At 43.6% G+C, this 22,506-nt stretch overlaps 1 protein-coding gene across 2 annotated transcripts in view; it reads left to right on the plus strand.

Moving 5' to 3' along the window:
- trnau1apb (tRNA selenocysteine 1 associated protein 1b) overlaps positions 1-22,506 on the plus strand; it is a 127,811-nt gene that overhangs the window by 50,046 nt on the left and 55,259 nt on the right. The window contains exons 5-6 of one of the 2 annotated variants that reach the window (XM_038797125.1): positions 6,074-6,205; positions 6,619-6,738. In XM_038797125.1, the coding sequence (XP_038653053.1) occupies positions 6,074-6,205; positions 6,619-6,738 (252 nt within the window). The remainder of the gene's footprint in view (positions 1-6,073; positions 6,206-6,618; positions 6,739-22,506) is intronic. The other variant, XM_038797126.1, reaches the window with a different exon arrangement.

The raw sequence follows: 22,506 nt of genomic DNA on the forward strand, positions 1-22,506 counted from the left end.
ACGGGCAATTTTGGACACTAAGGGCAATTTAGCATGGCCAATCCACTTAACCTGCACATCTTTGGACTGTGGGAGGAAACTCTTTCAGAAGGTTGGACAGACTCGATGATCCAAATGACCTCCTTCTGCACTGTAGGAATTCTATGGTTTTATCTGAAACGTTAACTCTGTTTCTGTCCACAGATGCCACCAGACCTGCTGAGTTTATCCAGCATTTTGCTTTTATTTGTAATTTTACTGTTTTAGTGGATTCTTTTACTCTATATACTGAGAGGAAAATGTTGACTAAAAACACCATAAAATCATTTGCTAAATTGAATTGGATGATTCCATAATGCATGCTGTATTTGATTGCTTGATCTTCTCCTTTTTATTCATTCCTCCTTGATACTTTGTGCTATTTTTGATCTGTTTGTATTCACTTAAACTGCAATCTTAAAAGGTAAGTGTTTTTAAAAATTATTAAATGTAATGTTGCTTGCGAGGCCAGCCCTTGTTACCCAGCCCTAATTGCCCTTGAGAAGGTAGTGGTGAGCCACATTCTTGTCCAACTTTAGTCCATCTGGAGCACACACAACCACAGTACTGTTAGGAAGAGATTTACACGATTGTGATGGAATGGTGATATAGTTTCACGCCAGGATGGTGCATGACTTAAACAGGAATTTGCAGATGTGGTGTTTCTTTGTGTCTGCTGCCCTTTGTAACAGGTTCTGTTCTTTACAGTTGTTCCTGGACAGCAGGAATTGTGAAGATAAAATGCACCACAAGGTTTGGCACGACCTTGGATTTGTGTGTTTATTAAAATCTCAACTTCCCCCAGTACAAACCTCTCTGTGATTTGACTGGAATTAAATTTAATAGCTCACAGTGCAAACTTCGATACAAGAAATTTAGAAAATACCTCATACACAAACCCCTCTATGATTTGATTGAAATTTACGATCACCCACACAGCTGGCCTTTACTGATGTTGATTGTAGGGCCGGATCTGGAAATGCAAATGGAATTTAACCATGAAATGTGTGAGTTAATGCATTTTGGGAGGACTAACAAGGCAAGGGAATATACGCTGACTGGTCGGACCCGTGGAAGTAGCGGATCAATGGGACCTTGGTGTGTATGTTCACAGATCTCTGAAGACAGCATGACAAATACGGCAGCATGGTAGCATAGTGGTTAGCCCAATTGCTTCACAGCTCCAGGGTCCCAGATTCGATTCTGGCTTGGATCACTGTCTGTGCGGAGTCTGCACGTTCTTCCCATTGCCATTCAAGTGGATAGAGCTGTGAAGATGGTGTGCTAGCGTTCATTAGCAGAGGGATTGAATTTAAGAGCCGTGAGGTGATGATGCAGATGTACAAAACCTTGGTACAAAACATTTGGCGTACTGTGTGCAATTCTGGTCGCCTCATTTTAGGAAGGATGTGGAAGCTTTGGAAAAGGTGCACAGGAGATTTACCAGGATGTTGCCTGGAATGGAGAGTAGGTCTTACGAGAAAAGGTTGAGGGTGCTAGGCCTTTTCTCATTAGAACGCAGAAGGATGAGGGGCGACTTGATGGAGGTTTATAAGATGATCAGGGGAATAGATACACAGTCAGAGACTTTTTCCCCGTTTGGAACAAACCATTACAAGGGGACATAAATTTAAGGTGAAGGTGGAAGATATAGGGGGGATGTCAGAGGTAGGTTCTTTACCCAGAGAGTGGGGGCGTGGAATGCACTGCCTGTGGAAGTAGTTGAGTCGGAACCATTAGGGACCTTCAAGCGGCTATTGGATAGGTACATGGACTACGGTAAAATGATGGGGTGTAGATTAATTTGTTCTTAATCTGGGACAAAAGTTCGGCACAACATCATGGGCCGAAGGGCCTATTCTGTGCTGTATTTTTCTATGTTCTTTGTGTCTGCGTGGGTTTCCTCCGGGTTCTCTGGTTTCCTCCCACAGTCCAAAGATGTGCAGGTGAGGTGGATTGGCCATGCTAAATTGCCATGAGTGTCCAAAATTGCCCTTCATGTTGGATGGGGTTACCAGGTTTTGGGGATAGGGTTGAGGTGTGGGATTGGGTGGGGTGCTCTTTCCAAGAGCCGGTGCAGGCCCGATAGGCCTAATGGCCTCCTTCTGCACTGTAAATTCTATGATTCTAAGTAGATAAGGTGGTTAAGGAGGCCTCTGGGATTCTTTCCTTTATTAACCGAACCATTGAACATAAGAGCAGGGAGGTTATACTGGAACAGGGTTAGGCCCCAGCTGGAATACTGTGGACAGTTCTGGTCACCACAGTACAGAAAGTAAGTGATAGCACTAGAGAGGATGCAGAGGAGATGTACTAGGATGTTGCCTGGGCTGGATCTTTCAGCTATGAAGAGAGACTGGATAGGCTGGGATTGTTTTCCTTGGAGTAGGCTGAGGGGGGTCCTGATTGAGGTGTATAAAATTATGAGGGACATAGATAGGGTGGACAGGAAGGTACTTTTCCCCTTAGTGGAGGGGTCAATTATCAGGGAACATAGATTTATGGTGATTTAAGACAGGAGGTTCAGAGGAGATGTGAGTAAAAATATTTTAATATTTTAATCCAGAGGATGATTAGAATTTGGAACTCACTGCCTGAAAGGATGGTAGAGGCGGGGTTCCTCACAACTTTTAAGAAGTATTTAAGTCAACACTTGAAATGCCATTGCATGCAAGGCTGTGGACCAAGTGCTGGAAAATGGGATTAAAATAGTTAGGTGCTTGATGGTTGGCATGGACGCGATGGGCCGAAGGGCTTCTACATGCTGTAAAACTCTGACTATGACTCTATGACCTGTCTCCATCCTCCTCCTGACTGCAGTGTACACGCTCCAATGTTGTCCTCTTTTATGATTATTCATATCACATGACCACAGGCACAGCTCTTGATATCGCACCACTGAACACCTCTTTATTGGTTTATTCCATGCCTGGTATAGACCAAACTGTACAGACATAGTTTATTCTTCTGCTGTTTACACAACAGAATACTGTGATTCCGTGCAGGAGCTATTGGCTGGACCGCCTTGTCCTCATGCAAAAACCGAGTAGCGACTTATAGGCAGTTATAATGACAATATGATGAGCGTAGACGTATCGCCGAAAATGTTTGACGCCAAAGACCACAGCCAGGCCTCCCTCAATATGGTGAAGAATACCTGGCTCCAAGGATGACTGAGGTGTGAATGCTCTTTTCATTCCTGGCAGGAACTAACTGTGGTCTAATAATAACTGTCCTGTGCCATCATCCATGATAATGGCTGTCCATCTCTTGATGAGCTAGTGTATCAGTTAGCTCACCCCTCTGTATGTTTCATTTAATATCTTAGTATCTGTCTAGCTCACCTCTGTGTGTAGTTTTGAAATTTAGCTATTTTATATTCATAGAGCTCAGGAGTCATGTCCTTCCAGTTTGTCGAGGTTATGGTTTTGGAAGGTGCTGTTGAAGGTTTAAAAAATGGCTTGGCGAGTCCAAAGCAAGCAAAAGTAAACGACATTTATTTTACAACAATTATAATTGTCAGTTGGTTCCAGACTGGCTGACCTTTAATACAAGTATGGGTAAGCTATCCTGCCCCTAGCGATGAAGCTTGTACTCCTCAAGGAGCACAGGGAAAACAATGATCCCCACACCGTATGTCCCGTGCAGGTTACTACATTCCTCACACCCCCCCTCACCAGGATCCCGTTGCGCTTTGCAAAAGCGGCAAACTCTTTCTTTGCTCGTAAACGAGGCTCCAATATCCGTGACGAACACCTCTGGTATGTCAAGGACCGAAAAAGAAGTGCGTCGACACTCTATTGTCACTCGGGTCATGATGAACGTCATCCGGTGGACCTCTAGCCACCATGATCAGAAACATCCGAGTTCAAAAAGGGACCGGCAAAATCTGCATGAACGCGAGCCCAAGGGTGACCTGGCCACTCCCAGGGTTGCATGGATTCATGTGCAGGAAACAGCAAAGCCTAGAGCTGGATCCGTGCAGGAGCTATTGACTGGACCGCCTTGTCCTCATGCAAAAACCGAGTAGCGACTTATAGGCAGTTATAATGACAATATGATGAGCGTAGACGTATCGCCGAAAATGTTTGACGCCAAAGACCACAGCCAGGCCTCCCTCAATATGTGCATAGTTCTTCTCCTCGGCCATCAGTGTCTGGGAGGTGTCACGGCCACCACCCATGCGATGGGATAGGACCGCTCCTTTACCCTATGGTGAGGTGTTACATGTCACATATCGCGGTTTGGATGAGTTGAAATGAGTCAGCAGTTTCGAAGAGGATAAGCAGTGCTTTATCTCAAAGGCCGTCACCTGGGCTGCACCCCAAACCCAAGGGTGATGCTTCTTCAACAGCGAATGAAGTGGGGCCAGGATGGTAGCCAAGTGTGCAATTAAACGTCCATAATAAGATATGAGACCTAAAATAGAATGCAGTTCCATGGCATCTCATGTGGACCCTGTTATCACTTGTTTGTGAATTCCTCCCTTACTTGTAGATTGTGGACAGGCTTTGAAGAGGCAGTGAGTTACTCACCACAGAATTCCTGACTTCCGACCTGCCAATGTAGTCACGATATTTATCTGGCTGGTTGAGTTTAGTTTGGTAATGGTAATGAATTGAAGGTCAAAAGTGGATGGTTGGATTATCGTTTATTGGCGACATCATTGACTGGCACTTGCACGCCATGAATGTTTTCAGTCCAAAGCTGAATGATATCCAAGTCTTGCTGAATATGGACATGGACTGCTTCAGTATCTGAGGATTTGTGAACACGTCTGAACATTGTACAATCAACAAACATCCCACACTTGACCTTGTGATGAAAGGAAGATCATTGATGAAGCAACCAAAGATGATTGAGCCTCGGACATTAATCTGAGGAATTCTTGCAGTGTTGTCCTGGAACTGAGATGATTAACCTCCAGCAACCACAACCATCTTATAGAATCATAGAATTTCAGTACAGAAGGAGACCATTCAGCCCATTGTGTCTGCACCGGCCCTTGAAAGAGCATCCTACTTAAGTCCATAATTCCACCCTATCCCTGTAACCCAGTAACCCCACCTAACCTTTGGACACTTATGTGGCAATTTAGCATGGCCAATCCACATAACCTGCACATCTTCCTTTGACTCTAACTCATGGAGGGGTTTCCCCCTGATTCCCATTGATTTCAGCTTTGCCAGGGCTCCTTGATGCCAGACTCAGTCAAATGCTGCCATGATGTAAAGGCTGTAACTCTCACCTCTTGAGTTCAGCTCTTTGCCAATCTTTGGACCAATGTTCTCATGAGATCAGGAGCTGAATAGCCCTGGCAGAACCCAACCCGAGTGTTAGCAACCTGGTGATTGCCGTAGAAGTGCAGACATCACATTGCATCACTTTTCTGATGGGCAAGAGCTGATGGGGTGGTAATGGGCTGAATTTCAATTTGTCCTACTTTTGTGCACGTGATATGACCCAGTTCAGCATTTTTCCCCAAATGGATATCTCGTAAGGAAACAATTTGAGGTGCAATGCCACTGGAGAGTTTAAATCAATGAAAATTCTGAAAACAAATGTGCTTATTTTCCACCAATCTACCAAATACGCATGGAGTAATGTGCAGCGGAAGTAGCTTCATCTGATTGTGAATCGGCTCGTATTTCAGGAATTATTTCCTCCAGTGCAAGGATACTACTGAAAGTGACTGCACCTATTCAAAAGAGGACTTTAGATTGCTGCAAGCCACTGGTTGCACGATCGCCACTGGTTGCAGGATCTTTTTGATGACTGTCCAAAAATATCTGCCAGATGACTTCCTGACTATTCATGCTGCCCCAGAAATGTAATTTTAATAACTCAATCTGGAGATGGGAGGTGTAGGCCATAACCTGTCAGGCTGACTTGCAGTGGAGGTACAACTGAAATGATACTGAAGACATTCTGATATCACTCCTGAATCACTTTTATACTTGTCTTTCTAAAGTCAGTTGTTGGAATGCGGAATTTATTGCTTCTACCAACCTTGACTACAGCTGCATTTTCATTGCAAATATGTCTTATTCAACAGCCAGGAATATTCCATTTTTGTGGGCGATCTCTCTTCTGAAGTTGATGATTTTCATCTGTATGATTACTTTGTGAAAAAATATCCATCTTGTAGAGGTGGAAAAGTGGTGACAGACACATCTGGGAACTCAAGGTACTGTAATTGCTTTGTGATATCAATGTTTACAGAGACCTTAGCAGGAAAGACATCTCAACAAACTGCAATCACCAATGTAATTTATATATTTTGGTATTAAGCACTGTGAAATTTAGTCGTAACTTAATGATTATTAAATAGCCATTTTGTCATGTGCTATGAAACAACCCTTTTTTTTATAAACCACAATGGCGAATGAAAATCATGCCATATATTGAATAAGAACGTTCTTTCTGTCCCAGCTAGGATTAACAAGGACATCAAATACTTGGACTGATGATACCTCTGATGTAAAGTAATAACTCTAATATTATGTGGATCAAACTATTTACAATCTGTTGATTCAAGCCAGTTCATTCCACGAAACGTGCTGCAATGTAAACAGTTCTTTGTTCTTATTCTTTTATTAGAGGTTTTGGGTTTGTCAGGTTTTCTGATGAAGCAGAACAGAAAAAAGCTTTGGAAGAATGTCAGAACAGCAAAGGATTAGGAGGAAAACCCATCCGAATAAGTATAGCAGTGCCAAAAAGGTAAGTTGTATCATCCTGGTGTTTGAACAAACCTCATTATAAATAGTTGAGGGATCAGCACTGGGGCTTTAACTATTTACTTCCTATCAATGACTTGGATGAAGGGACTGAATATGTGGTTGCTGATGTAGCTGAGAAGAGGACATGAATCTGAAAACAAATATAGATAGGTTAAGTGAGGAGGAAAACATTTGGCAGTGAGGAGGAAAACATTTGGCAGAAATGTATACTGTGGCAAAATGTAAACTTTTCCACTTTGGCAAGAAGATTGGAAGAGCAACATATTATTTAAATAGAGAGAAATTGCAGAACTCCCAGTACAGAGGGATCTGGGTGTCCTGGCACTGTACATGAATCACAAAGTTAGTTTGCAAGTGGCGCAAGTGATTAGGAAGGTGAATGGAATGGTTTATTGCAAGAGGAATGGAATATAAAAGTTTGCCGCAGTTGTCAGATGAGACCACATTCTAGAACATTGTGTACAACATTGGTCATAATTGCATTAGAAGCAGTTCAGAGAAATTCACTCGACTGACTTATGGGATGAAGTGATTTTCTTATGAGGTTGGATAGATTGGGATTGCATCCTTTGGAGTTTAAAATAATAAGGTGATCTTATTGAAACAGGATTCAGAGGGACTTGACAGGGTGGATGCTGAATAGAAGTTATACCTTGTGAGTGAGACTAGAACTAAGGGACACAGTCTAAAAATAAGAGGTCTCCCATTTAAGACAGCAAATGAAGATACATTTTTTTCTCATGGTTCTTGTGGAATTCCATTCTCCAGAGAACAGTGGAGGCAGGGATCTGAAATATTTTTAAGGCAGATTTATTCTTTTTTTTAAATAAATTTAGATTACCCAATTATTTTTTCCAATTAAGGGGCAATTTAGCGTGGCCAATACACCTACTCTGCACATTTTTGGGTTGTGGGGGCGAAACCCACGCAGACACAGGGAGAATGTGCAAACTCCACACGGACAGTGACCCAGAGCCGGGATCGAACCTGGGACCTCAGCGCCGTGAGGAGGCAGATTTATTCTTGACTAACAAGGAAGTCTACAGGGTCTACAATGCCCCTTGTTCTGTGGACCCTGTTATCATTTGTTTGTGAATTCCTTCCTTAATCCCACATGTCTGTTTTCCATTCAAGACCTTAGATCATCTGCTAATATCGGCCATCATTATCTCCCTGAATATTCCTTCTGTCTATAATTATTAATATTCTTTGTACCAGTTTGCGACTCACTCAGCTAATTGTTTTCAGGAATGTGGCTAGTTCAGCTAACAGCCATTTTGTGTCTTTTGTACTGCCAACTCAGTGAACAGCCATTTTGTGCCTTTTGTACTGCCAACTCAGTTAACAGCCATTTTGTGTCTTTTGTATTGCCAACTCAGCTAACGGCCATTTTGTGTCTTTTAGTATTCTGAACTTCTGTTAGCTGTGCCCTGATATTAGTAATTCTTAGATTATAAAATTACACTTATAGTTTCTACACTATTCCTACAAATTGCCTCTTATGCAGGCATCTAAGCCAGGGTACCTTTGTCTAAAACCTTCTCTCTAAATCTATTTTCAACAGCTCTAAGCCTCAATTCATAGAATCATAGAATTTAGAGTGCAGAAGGAGGCCATTCGGCCCATCAAGTCTGCACCGGCCTTTAGAAAGAGCACTCACTTAAGCCCATCCCATCCTCATAACCCAGTAACCCAAGCCGGGAATCAAACCTGGGACCCTGAAGCTTCAACTGTACTAACCACTGTGCTGCCGTGCTGCCTCGGTTGCTGCCCAGTTGATTGAAAGGTTTATTTAGAGTTGGCTTTTGCCAATCAGAAATCTTTTATTTTCTCTCCTTAAAAGTAGGCAGTGGGACACAAGAGGTGAAAGGAACAGATAAGTGAAATAAGTTGACAAATAAAACAGAGTAAGGGACTGTTGTAGTAAAAATATAACTGATCTCTGGTCACGAGTTGTACAGGCGAAAAGAGAAATCACTACTTAATTCCACTGTTTGAGGGTATAGGTGAACAAAGATTCTGGGAAAAAGAAGTTGAGAATTCAGATTATATTTTACAGATATGTACTCCCAGAGGGTGAGTCTGTACCAAAGTTCATGATTGAGAATTTACCCCTTGGGTGGAAGAAATACAGGAAAATTTTACAAACTAATCAACTGCTGATTAATTAGTGCAAGTAAGGGACTAATTCCCAAACCATTTTGGTTTATGGAGGGTTGTGGATTTATGGTCGTAATTGTGTCAGAATGCAACACAATCAACTCTGAGGTCTTGTGATACAGTGGGAGCATCCCGACCTCTGGATCAGAAATTCCAGGTTCAAGTTTAACACCACAGAAGGAGAGTCCATAATGCGGTTCAAAGGACTGATAATCAGCTTGGAATCCTTCCACCACTTCTCCACTTTTCCCGATCCGAAAAAAATTGTGTTTGTATGTGTGTATGTGAAGATAAACTAAAAAGAATTTCAACTCTAATTCAGAATCTTGGGTTAAAACAACATCACATCTATGAGCGTACAGTCAGTGCAGCTTTGCATTGTTGCTGGTGCTTTATTTCGAATTCTTCCGGTAATGTTAACTCCAGAGGTCCCCAATAATCTACCCGTGACTTTTTATTTTTCATATAAATGCTGCCCCTTTTCAATTCAGTGAAAAGCGCAACATCAGATGAAATGGCCACTGGGGTTGGTTTAGCACAGGGCTAAAAAGCTGGCTTTTACAGCAGACCAAGGCAGGCCAGCAGCACGGTTCAATTCCCGTACCAGTGCAAGACTCGACTGTGCCAGTTGAGGGATTTTGAAAAACCATTCAAGGTTACCAGCTGCACTTGCGATTACTGGAACTCAGTAGAAATTTGAGTTAAAACTTTTCAGGTGCAAATAAGGATTGTTTTATTTGTCTTCTATTGATTACAACTTGAAAGTCATTTAAAAGGCAGTTCGTAGAGAATTTGAAGCTTTCAAAGAATCACAGGAATTATCTTCTTGGGCAAACAGCTCAAAACATAACTTTTAAAAGTCAAAGTCTGAAAATGAAATATGAGTACAGAGAGACAGTGAATAGTTCAGATCAAAGTATAGATGCTTCTAACCTACCGACAAAACCTACCAAAGACTAACTGGAGCTACCTACCCCACTATCCCAAAAACTATAAAACTATCCTCAAAAACTATTCTCCTCAAAAGCTAAAACTAACCCCCCCCCCCCCCCCCCCCCCCCCCACAGAAAACTATCCAAAAACTAACCAAAAAATGGTGGAACAAAACTCTTCAGTTACACTGGTTGTCTTAAGTCATCTAAACCGGACGGTCTGCGCTTGGGCAGGACTGGAACCGATGTCCGAGGGGGGGTAAATTCTAGAGCTGTTGGGGAGGGTTTAAACTAATGTGGCAGGGGGATGGGAACCAATGCAGGAAGTTGGAAGGTAGTAAAACAGGGACAGAAACAAAAGGAAGTAAGGGGAAAAGTGCAAGGCAGAGAAGACATAGTCAGAAATCCATAAGGGCGACAGTACAAGGTACAGTGACTGAGGGGAGCACAGTGAATAGGCCCAGTAATAACAAAAGGAATAAAACTGGAGATGTTAAGATTCAAAACAAAGGTAAAAAAACCAACATAAGTGTACTTTACCTGAATGCTCGTAGTATTTGGGGGCCTCACGGTAGCATGGTGGTTAGCATCAATGCTTCACAGCTCCAGGGTCCCAGGTTCGATTCCCGGCTGGGTCACCGTCTGTGTGGAGTCTGCACGTCCTCCCCGTGTGTGCGTGGGTTTCCTCCGGGTGCTCCGGTTTCCTCCCACAGTCCAAAGATGTGCGGGTTAGGTGGATTGGCCATGCTAAATTGCCCGTAGTGTAAGGTTAATGGGGGGATTGTTGGGTTACGGGTATATGGGTTTAAGTAGGGTGATCATTGCTCGGCACAACATCGAGGGCCGAAGGGCCTGTTCTGTGCTGTACTGTTCTATTCGGAATAAAGTAAATGAGTTGGTGGCACAAATCATCGTGAATGACTATGATTTAGTGGCCATTACTGAAACATGGTTAAAGGATGGGCATGACTGGGAGTTAAATATCCGAGGGTATCAAACTATTTGGAAGGACAGAGTGGATGGTAAGGGAGGTGGTGTTGCTCTGTTATTTAAGGATGACATCCGGGCAATAGTAAGGGATGACATCGGTGCTATGGAGGATAAGGTTGAATCCATTTGGGTGGAAATCAGGCGAAATAGAGTAAGGCGAAAAAGTCACTGATAGGAGTAGTCTATCGGCCACCAAATAGTAATGAGATGGTGGGGCAGGCAATAAACAAAGAAATGACTGATGCATGTAGAAATGGTACAGCAGTTATCATGGGGGATTTTAATCTACATGTCGATTGGTTTAACCAGGTCGGTCAAGGCAACCGTGAGGAGGAGTTTATAGAATGTATCCGCGATAGTTTCCTAGAACAGTATGTAATGGAACCTACGAGGGAACAAGCGGTCCTAGATCTTGTCCTGTGTAATGAGACAGGATTCATAGTTAGGGATCCTCTCGGAAGGAGCGATCACAATATGGTGGAATTTAAAATACAGATGGAGGGTGAGAAAGTAAAATCAAATACTAGTGTTTTGTGTTTAAACAAAGGAGATTACAAGGGGATGAGAGAAGAACTAGCTAAGGTAGACTGGGAGCTAAGACTTTATGGTGGAACAGTTGAGGAACAGTGGAGAACCTTCCAAGCGATTTTTCACAGTGCTCAGCAAAGGTTTATACCAACAAAAAGGAAGGACGGAAGAAAGAGGGAAAATCGACCGTGGATATCTAAGGAAGTAAGGGAGAGTATCAAATTGAAGGAAAAAGCATATAAAGTGGCAAAGATTGCTGGGAGATTAGAGGACTGGGAAATCTTTAGGGGGCAACTGAAAGCTACTAAAAAAGCTATAAAGAAGAGTAAGATAGAGTATGAGAGTAAACTTGCTCAGAATATAAAAACAGACAGTAAAATTTTTTACAAATATATAAGACAAAAAAGAGTGGCTAAGGTAAATATTGGTCCTTTAGAGGATGAGAAGGAGTTTTAATAATGGGAAATGAGGAAATGGCTGAGGAACTGAACAGGCTTTTTGGGTCGGTCTTCACAGTGGAAGACACAAACAACATGCCAGCGACTGATAGAAATGAGGCTATGACAGGTGAGGACCTTGAGAGGATTGTTATCACTAAGGAGGGAGTGATGGGCAAGCTAATGGGGCTAAAGGTAGACAAGTCTCCTGGCCCTGATGGAATGCATCCCAGAGTGCTAAAAGAGATGGCTAGGGAAATTGCAGATGCACTAGTGATAATTTACCGAAATTCACTAGACTCTGGGGTGGTCCCGGTGGATTGGAAATTAGCAAACGTGACGCCACTTTTAAAAAAGGAGGTAGGCAGAAAGCAGGAAATTATAGGCCAGTGAGCTTAACTTCGGTAATAGGGAAGATGCTGGAATCTATCATCAAGGAAGAAATAGCGAGGCATCTGGATAGAAATTGTCCCATTGGGCAGACGCAGCATGGGTTCGTAAAAGGCAGGTCATGCCTAACTAATTTAGTGGAATTTTTTGAGGACATTACCAGTGCAGTAGATAACGGGGAGCCGATGGATGTGGTGGTATATCTGGATTTCCAGAAAGCCTTTGACAAGGTGCCACACAAAAGGTTGCTGCATGAGATAAAGATACATGGCATTAAGGGTAAAGTAGTAGCATGGATAGAGGATTGGTTAATTAATAGAAAGCAAAGAGTTGGGATAAATGGGTGTTTCTCTGGTTGGCAATCAGTAGCTAGTGGTGTCCCTCAGGGATCCGTGTTGGGCCCACAATTGTTCACAATTTACATAGATGATTTGGAGTTGGGGACCAAGGGCAATGTGTCCAAGTTTGCAGATGACACTAAGATGAGTGGTAAAGCGAAAAGTGCAGAGGATACTGGAAGTCTGCAGAGGGATTTGGATAGGTTAAGTGAATGGGCTCGGGTCTGGCAGATGGAATACAATGTTGACAAATGTGAGGTTATCCATTTTGGTAGGAATAACAGCAAACGGGATTATTATTTAAACAATACAATATTAAAGCATGCCGCTGTTCAGAGAGACTTGGGTGTGCTAGTGCATGAGTCACAGAAGGTTGGTTTACAAGTGCAACAGGTGATTAAGAAGGCAAATGGAATTTTGTCCTTCATTGCTAGAGGGATGGAGTTTAAGACTAGGGAGGTTATGTTGCAATTGTATAAGGTGTTAGTGCGGCCACACCTGGAGTATTGTGTTCAGTTTTGGTCTCCTTACTTGAGAAAGGACGTACTGGCGCTGGAGGATGTGCAGAGGAGATTCACTAGGTTAATCCCAGAGCTGAAGGGGTTGGATTATGAGGAGAGGTTGAGTAGACTGGGACTGTACTCGTTGGAATTTAGAAGGATGAGGGGGGATCTTATAGAAACATTTAAAATAATGAAGGGAATAGATAGGATAGATGCGGGCAGGTTGTTTCCACTGGCGGGTGACAGCAGAACTAGGGGACATAGCCTCAATATAAGGGGAAGTAGATTTAGGACTGAGTTTAGGAGGAATTTCTTCACCCAAAGGGTTGTGAATCTATGGAATTCCTTGCCCAGTGAAGCAGTTGAGGCTCCTTCATTACATGTTTTTAAGGTAAAGATAGATAGTTTTTTGAAGAATAAAGGGATTAAGGGTTATGGTGTTCGGGCCGGAAATTGGAGCTGAGTCCACAAAAGATCAGCCATGATCTAATTGAATGGCGGAGCAGGCTCGAGGGGCCAGATGGCCTACTCCTGCTCCTAGTTCTTATGTTCTTATGTTCTTAATCACACCCCAATATAATCCTAATTGGTTTGGGTTACACTCAAACACATTTGATTTGACGGCAAGCCGTCCATCTTCAATATGTAACATTACTTCTAATTATTGCGTATCTGCATACTTGTGCATGTTAAAGAATGCAATATTGTGCTTTATCAAAGCCAGCAAAAACTGGTCTTATGCTGACTTGACTATTGTAACAATGGAGACCTCATGTTCTCTTGTCATGCCATGCTGGACAGTGACTTGAAAAATGTAAATCAAACTGTGTTTTAATCTAGTAAAGGGAATTATGCTGCTTCTATGAAATTGTTATGTTTTGAGAATGTTGGAATCAAATATATTTGATTCGATGCTCTAACTGTCCATTTATTAAAAACAAGGCAACATAGTCTAAACTGTTTCAGCCTCTATAAGTTATGGAATGTGGTTCAGGCTGTAATAACGAGTGGCGTGAAATGAGAACAATAGAGCCTTTACTCCTGCCACCTCGTTGCCATCGATTCAGCCCTTGTCCTTGGAGAAATGTAATGAAAAGTGTTTGTCTTATCAGACTTCTGTTACTTTAAAACTGTGTCAATGAATTTGCAGCATATGTGTTTTTTAATCCTTAATTTAAAACTGGGGCTTAATATTTACGCTTAAACAGCTATCTTTTATCTATATTAGGTGTATTAGAAATACCAGGCTTCTACGACCAGCCTCCTCAAACAGGCGCCGGAATGTAGCGACTAGGGGCTTTTCACACTAACTTCGTTTGAAGCCTACTTGTGACAATAAGCGATTTTCATTTCATTTCATCTGACCAGCACCTCTCATAACATTCACTGCATTTTGGTATTTCAAAATTGGATGAACATCTATTTTCTCCAATTACGTATTGAGACTACCATTATCTTTAGCCTCATTAGAAGCTACGTTCTATTGTTCTCAATTCCATTCCACGCTCTGGCCACTTCTTCAGGCTGAACCAGATTGTTTGCAAACTTGCTGTCCTATTTAACTATGTGCTGAGCTTCTGACTCGTTGGGCAGAATTCTCCACAGCGTGGGGAATCGCCCGGGGCCTTCGTAAATCCCGCGCCCACCAACCGGAGTTCTCCGCCACCCGGGAATCGGTGGGGGCGGGAATCATGCCGCGCCAGTCGGTGGGCCCCCCATGGCGATTCTCCGGCCCGCAATGGGCCGAATTCCCGCCGCTGTCAGGGCTCCCCCGCCGATGTGGTTTAAACCACCCCTGGTGACGGCGGGAGCAGGCGGTGGGCCCCGGGGTCCTGGGGGGGGGGGGGGGGGCGCAGGGCGATCGGACCCCGGGGGGGTGCCCCCCACGGTGGCCTGGCCCGCGATCGGGGCCCACCGATCGGCGGGCGGGCCAGTGCCATGGGGGCACTCTTTTTTTTCTTACGCCGCCGCCACGGCCTCCACCATGGAGGAGGCGGAAGAGACTCCCCCTACCGCGCATGCGCCGGGATGAGGTCAGCGGCCGCTGACGCTCCGGCGTATGCGCGGCCTCACGCCGGCCGGCGAAGGCCTTTCAGCCAGCCATTCGCGCCGGCTGACGGGGCGGAAAGGCCATTCGCGGCGGCCGGCGGGGAGCCAAAGGCCGCTTGCACCGGTAGGCGGGGTGCCAACCCCTCCGGCGCGGGCCTAGCCCCTAAAGGTGCAGAGAATTTTGCACCTTTGGGGAGGCCCAACGCCGGAGTGGTTGGCCCAACTCCGGTACGCCGGGATCCCCCGCCCCGGCGAGTAAGGGTGAATTCCGCCCCATGTCTTCTTCACAGAACCACTAGTTGGAACCACCATAATATCATCCCTGGTTCAATCCATCTTCAGTTAAAACTTATATTCCTGCTTTCTCTACCTACAGTCTTGACTATTCCAATGTTCTCCTCACTGGCCTCCCACCTTTCAGCCTCCATAACGATCAACTCCTCTGAACCTCTGCTGGCAGATGATGACTTGCAGCATGTTCCATTTATTCATCAGCCCCATGCTTTCTGACCTACACGCGCTTTCAGTCCACATTTAAAATTCTTATCAAAAATATTAGCAACATTTGCAGGAAATCATTTGCATGTCAGGCCGCATCTGTGGAAAGAAAATGAGTTAATAATTTTATTTTGCAACAGTATTTTCAACAGAGGTCAGCAAGCCAGAAATCCCAAGAAAATTTATATTAAAGTCACAAAATTAATAGAGGTTGTTACACCACCATGGGAAAGTGTGCGATCAATTTAAGCTCCAAATGCCCCGGAGTCACAACACAAGTGAATTAACCAATAATTCTGAGAAAAATTCCCCAAATCTTTGGCCCTTGGCTGCCTAGTAATTACGGTCCCCGGATTTGTAAGTTTAAACACCATTACTGTTTATTTATAACTGGAACAAATATGAAATATGCAGTAAATACAGTTGGTTAAATGTCGTCTGAAGAGCCAGCTCACCCTCCCTCCCTCCCCCCCCCCCTCCCCCTTAACTGCCCTACCCGCTCACATAAGACAGACAAACACAGGGGGGATGGAAAGGATGACAAATAATAAGGTTTGAGGTCAAAAGAAGAGTCCTTACTTCAGATGATGATATATTTAATTCACTCACTTCACAGTATGAGTGTGGATTGTAAAGTCTTGGGATACAGCTTGGATTGATCTTCTTTGTAGTTCAGCAGTCTATCTTATTCACAGCTTTTCCAGGCGAGACCTCTGGCTTCACATCAGCCTGTTCTTAGCGAGAGTTATCAGATTCTGGTCTCTGCTTCACGTCAACCTCTTCTGGAGAGAATTATCAGATTCTCACAGTGGCCTTTTGGTGAGAATTGACTGGATATATCTGGAGTGAGTAGGTTAGATTCCTCCATTTATCCTGCAGGGTCAAAGGTGAAACAGAAACTCAAGTCTTGTGACGTTGAAAAGCATATCAGTGTGATCATATCCAATCACCACCTGTTACCGGGCAGAGCACCAGCTTTTTGGGCCAATTCATTATCCACCAGCCAAGTCAGTCAAACTGAGTCACAGCCCATCTCTATCATTTGTCAGTCTCCAGTTTAAACTAGCACAAGCTTCTGCTCAAATTAAAGGGACAGGTCCACTTACAAGCTGCTTTACTTTAAAGTCACAGGTCTATTAACCATCCATCGATCAAAAATGTAACAGCAAAAATAAAAGGGGAAATAAGGGAATAAACAGGCAGGACCGTTACAACACAAAATAACAGTAATGAAGAAAAAATAACACTAAAGAGTGACATGTTCCCAGGACTAGATGTTTTCTACCCAAGCTTTTCGAGGAAATGAGAACATTGCAGGTGCCCCAACTATAATCTTTCGAAGTTCTCTCTGTTCAGGAACTGTTCCTTTTAGAGGATGAGATTGTGCATGTCACCCATGTGATTTAAGAAAGATGAGAGGAAAACAGGGAATTATATTTGCTTTTAAGTAAATACATTTGTTGATGGGAAAGTACTAGAGTCTGTAATAGGAATTGAGTAACTAAACACTTAGAAAGATTTCAGGGAATCAGAGTGGATTTATACATGATACTTTCACACATGATGAACCTAACTGATTTTTTTAAAATGGTGGCTTAAGTAGAACATGGTTAAAGGAAGCACAGGATCTGCAGCTGAACGTTTGAGGATATAGATGCTTCAGGAGAGATAGGGGGGGTGTAAAAAGGGTGGGTGAGCAGCATTACCGGCTAAGGTAAATATAGCCGTACTGCGGGAGGACACTTCGGAGGGCTCATGCAATGAGGCAATCTGGGGAGAGGTCAGGAACAGGAAGGGGGAAAATCACACTGGGGTTTATTACAGGCCCCCCAACTGCCAGCGAGAGATAGAGAAGCAGACAGGTAGAGAGATTTTGGATAGGTGCAAAAGTAACAGGGTTGTTGTGATAGGGGATTTTAATTTCCCTATATTGACTGGGACTCACATAGTGCTAGGGGCTTGGATGAGGCAGAGTTTGTTAGGAGTATCCAGTATTTTTGATGCAATATATAGATATTTCAACTTGGAAAGGGGCAATACTGGACCTGGTGTTGGGGAATGAGCCTAGACAGGTGGTTGAGATTTCAGTAGGGGAACATTTTGGAAGTAGTGGCCAGAATTCTAAGTTTTAGGGTACTTTTGGATAGAGATGAGGGTAACCCTTGGGTTAAGGTGCTAAACTGGGGAAAGGCAAATTACGATAACATTAGACAGGAATTGAAGAATTTGGATTGGGTGTGGCTATTGGAGGGTAAACGTGTGAGAGTCTTTCAAGCGACAGTTGATTAGGATTCGGGAAAGTCACGTTCCTGAGAGAACAAAGGATAAGTTTGAGAAGTTTAGGGAGCCTTGGATAGCGAGGGATATTGCAAAACTTGTCAAAAAGAAAAAGGCTTTTGTACAGTCTAGAAAGGTCGGGACAGTCGAAACCCTTTTGGAGTATAAAGAAAGTAGGCAGGTACTGAAGCGGGATATTAGGAGGCTAGGAGGAGTTATGAAAAGTCCTTGGCAAGTAGGAATAAGGTGAATCCCTGAACTTTTTATTTATAAGTAAAAAAGCAAGAGGGTGGCCAGGGAAAGGATTGGACCACTTAAGGACAGTGGGGGAATCTATGTGTTGAGCTGGAGGAAATGGGCGAGGTACTAAAATAGTGCTTTGCATCAGTGTTCACCAAAGAAAAAGAGAAAGATGATTCTTAGGTAGGGTGTGGATAGTCTGGGTCATGTTGACATCAAAGAGTATTGGGTGTTTTAAAAGACATTAAGGTAGATAAGTCTCCTGGGCCGGATGGGATGTACCCCAGAATACTGAGGGAAGCAAGGGAGGAAACTGCTTGGGCCTTGACTGACATCTTTTCATCCTCATTGGCTGCAGGTGAGATCCCAGAGCATTGGAGAATACCTAATGTTTAAGAAAGGTATTGTGGATAACCAGGAAACTATAGGCCAGTGAACCTCACGTCATTAGTAGGTAGATTATTGGAGAGAATTCTCAGGGACACGATTTATATCCATTTGGAAACAAATGGACTCATTAGCGATAGCATGGTTTTGTGAAGGGGACGTCGTGCATCACTAACCTGTTTGAGTTTTTTGAGGAGGTGTCAAAGATGATTAATATGGGGAGGGCAGTGGATGTTGTTTACATGGACTTCAGTAAAGCCTTTGACAAGGTGCCTCATGGCAGACTGGTAGAAAGGGTGAAGTCACAGGAGATAAGAGGTTAAGTGGCAAGATGGATACAGAACTGGCTCGGTCACAGAAGGCAAAGGGTAGCAGAAGAAGGTTGTTTTTCTGAATTGAAGGTCCACAGGGATCTGTGCTGGGGCCTCTGTTGTTTGTAGTATACATAAACGATTTGGAGGAAAATGTAGCTGGTCCGATTAGTAAGTTTGCGGATGACACCAAGGTTGGTGGGGTGGTGGATCGTGTTGAGGATTGTCAGAGGATACAGCAGGACATAGATAGGTTGGAGACTTAGGCAGATAAATGGCAAATGAAGTTTAATCCGGACACATGTGAGATAATGCATTTTGGTAGGTCTAACATAGAGGGGTATTATACAGTAAATGGCAAAACACTTCGGAATATAGAAAGTCAGAGAGATCTGGGCGTATAGGTCCACAGATCTTTGAAAGTGGCAACACAAGTGGGCAAGGTAGTCAAGAAAGCATATGGAATGCTTGCCTTGGGGCATCGAGTGAAAAAAACTGGCAAGTCATGCTACAGTTGTATAGAACGTTGGTAAGGCCGCACTTGGGATATTGCGCACAATTCTGGTCGCCACACTACCAGAAGGATGTGAAGGCTTTGGGGAGGGTGCAGAAGAGGTTTGCCAGGATGTTGCCTGGTCTGGAGGGTGTTAGCTGTGCGGAGAGGCTGAATAGACATGGACTATTTTCATTAGAACGACGAAGGTTGAAGGGCGACCTGATAGAGGTCTGCAAGATTATGAGGGGTATGGATAGAGTGGATGAGCAGGCACTCTTTCTCAGGGTGGAGGGGTCAGTCACTAGGCCACATCGATTTAAGGTCCATGGGGCAAAGTTTAGAGGAGATGTGCGAAGCTGGTTCTTTACACAGGGTGGTGAGTGTCTGGAATGGTTTGCCGGGGGGAGGTTGTGGAAGCAGATACATTAACAGCATTCAAAAGGCACCTCGTTAAATACATAGATAGGATGTGTATAGAGGGATACTGCACAAGGGAGTACTGAGGATTTTGGCCACGGGTGGTATCTTGACCGGTACAGGCTTGGAGGGCCAAAGGGCCTGTTCCTGTGTTGTATTATTCTTTGACAGGGATCTTTGGATCTTGTTTCTGTGGACATTCAAAAATCAATTTATAAAGCTCATCATCAGTGGCTGTTAACTGCAGTTGAGTTTCATGAATTGACGCAAATTATAGATCTGGTTCAGGAATCAGCCGAGTGACAGGAGACATAGAACCCAACACTATTTTTTTTTTTAAATTTAGAGTGCCCGATTCATTTTTTCCAATTCAGGGGCAATTTATTGTGGCCAATCCATCTTTGGGTTGTGGGGGTGAAACCCACATAGAAACAGACAGTGACCCAGAGCCGGGATCGAACCTGTACCTCGGCGCCGTGAGGCAGCAGTGCCAACCACTGCGCCACTGTGCTGCCCGAATCCAACACTATTCTTCTTGGTGGGATGTCACTAATAGTGTCCGACAATGATCTGTTTTGGGGCCTGAAATATTTAAACAACTTGGGTGTTGGGATAGAATGCCACATATTCAAATTTGCCAGTGACACAAAGATAGGTGGCACTGGAAGCAGTGTAGAGAGAAGCATAAAATCTGAGCTCATCCACTTTGGATCTAAGCAGGATAGAACAGAATACTTTCCAAACAGTGAAAAATGGTGAATATTGGATGTCAAAAGAGACTTGGGGTCCAGGTCCATAGATTATTAAAATGTGCACAGGTACAGAAAATAATCAGAACGGTTAATGGAATGTTGGTGTCTCAAGGACAAGATTATAAGTCACACTTCAAAAATAAAAAGCCGTTGTTAGACCACACTTGGAGGAATGTGAGAAGTTATTGTCACTACAAATTTGGAAGGATAGATTGACCTTGGTAGGATTCTGCTTAGGTTCACCAGGGCCTGATTTTTTTGAGTTGGGGAAGGTGGGGGATTCAGGCATGCTGCTTGTACACTAGCTTCTCCGCAGCCCCCCCCCCCCACCACCACCACCACCACACACACAACTCTAAAATAAATGTTGGACCTAAACAGACAGATGTTGACTAAGACCACTACACTCTCCAGGCTGCATTAAGTACCTGAACCTGAGGCTTCTCCCCAGTGAGAGGATGTCCTTCTCTCTGGCCAATCTAAATGACTTCAGCTCTAGCAACCCCAGCAATGCCAGAGCTCAGTATGGGTGCTGCTGGGACAGCAAATGGACCCCGGATGAAGAAGAAATGGATCCGGAGAAAGGTAAATTGGGTGTAACAGACAGGGAAGAGAACCAAACAGAAATGGAGCGGGCTGGTATTTGACAGCTCACTGGCCTATAATTACCCGCTTTCTGCCTACCTCCTTTTATAAACAGTGGTGTCACGTTTGCCAATTTCCAGTCCGCCGGGACCACCAGAGTCTAGTGAATTTTGGTAAATTATCACCAGTGCATTTTCAATTTCCCGAGCCATCTCTTTTAGCACTCTGGGATGCATTCCATCAGGGCCAGGAGACTTGTCTACCTTTAGCCCCATTAGCTTGCCCATCATTACTTCCTTAGTGATAACAATCATCTCAAGATCCTCACCTGTCATAGCCTCATTTCCATCAGTCACTGGCATGTTATTTGTGTCTTCCACTGTGAAGACCGACGCAAAAAACCTGTTCAGTTCCTCAGCCATTTCCTCATCTCCCATTATTAAATCTCCCTTCTCATCCTCTAAAGGACCAATATTTACCTTAGCCACTCTTTTTTGTTTTACATATTTGTAGAAACTTTTACTACCTGTTTTTATATTCTGAGCAAGTTTACTCTCATAATCTATCTTACTCTTTATAGCTTTCTGTTGCCGCCTAAAGATTTCCCGGTCCTCTAGTCTCCCACTAATCTTTGCCACTTTGTCTGCTTTTTCCTTCAATTTGATACTTCCGCCTTATTTCCTTAGATATCCACGAATTTCCCTCTTTCTACCGTCCTTAATTTTGTTGGTATAAACCTTTGCTGAGCACTGTGAAAAATCGCTTGGATCTCCACTTTTCCTCAACTATTTCACCATAAAGTCTTTGCTCCCAGTCTACTCTTCTCTCATCCATTGTAATCTCCTTTATTTAAGCCCTAAACACTCTAGTTTAATTTTACCTTTTCACCCTCCATCTGTATTTTAAATTCCACCATATTATGATCGCTCCTTCCGAGAGGATCCCTAACAATGAGATCATTAATCAGTCATGTCTCATTATCCAGGACCAGATCTCGGACCGCTTTTTCCCTCGTAGGTTCCATTACATATTGTTCCAGGAACCTATTGCGGATACATTCTATAAACTCTTCCTCAAGGCTGCCTTGACCAACCTGGTTAAACCAGTCGACATGTCGATTAAAATCCCCCATGATAACTGCTGTACCATTTCTACATGCATCAGTTATTTCTTTGTTTATTGCCTGCCCCACCATCATGTTACTATTTGGTGCATCATGTTACTATTTGATGGCCTATAGACTACTCCTTTCAGTGACTTTTTCGCCTTACTATTCCTGATTTCCACCCAAATGGATTCAACCTTATCCTCCATAGCACCAATGTCATCCCTTACTATTTCCCAGATGTCATCCTTAAATAACAAAGTTACACCACCTCCTTTACCATCCACTCTGTCCTTCCGAATAGTTTGATACCATTGGATATTTAATTCCCAGTCGTGACCATCCTTTAACCA

Source organism: Scyliorhinus canicula, chromosome 5 (assembly GCF_902713615.1).
Source record: "Scyliorhinus canicula chromosome 5, sScyCan1.1, whole genome shotgun sequence".
Classification (NCBI taxonomy): Eukaryota; Metazoa; Chordata; class Chondrichthyes; order Carcharhiniformes; family Scyliorhinidae; genus Scyliorhinus; species Scyliorhinus canicula.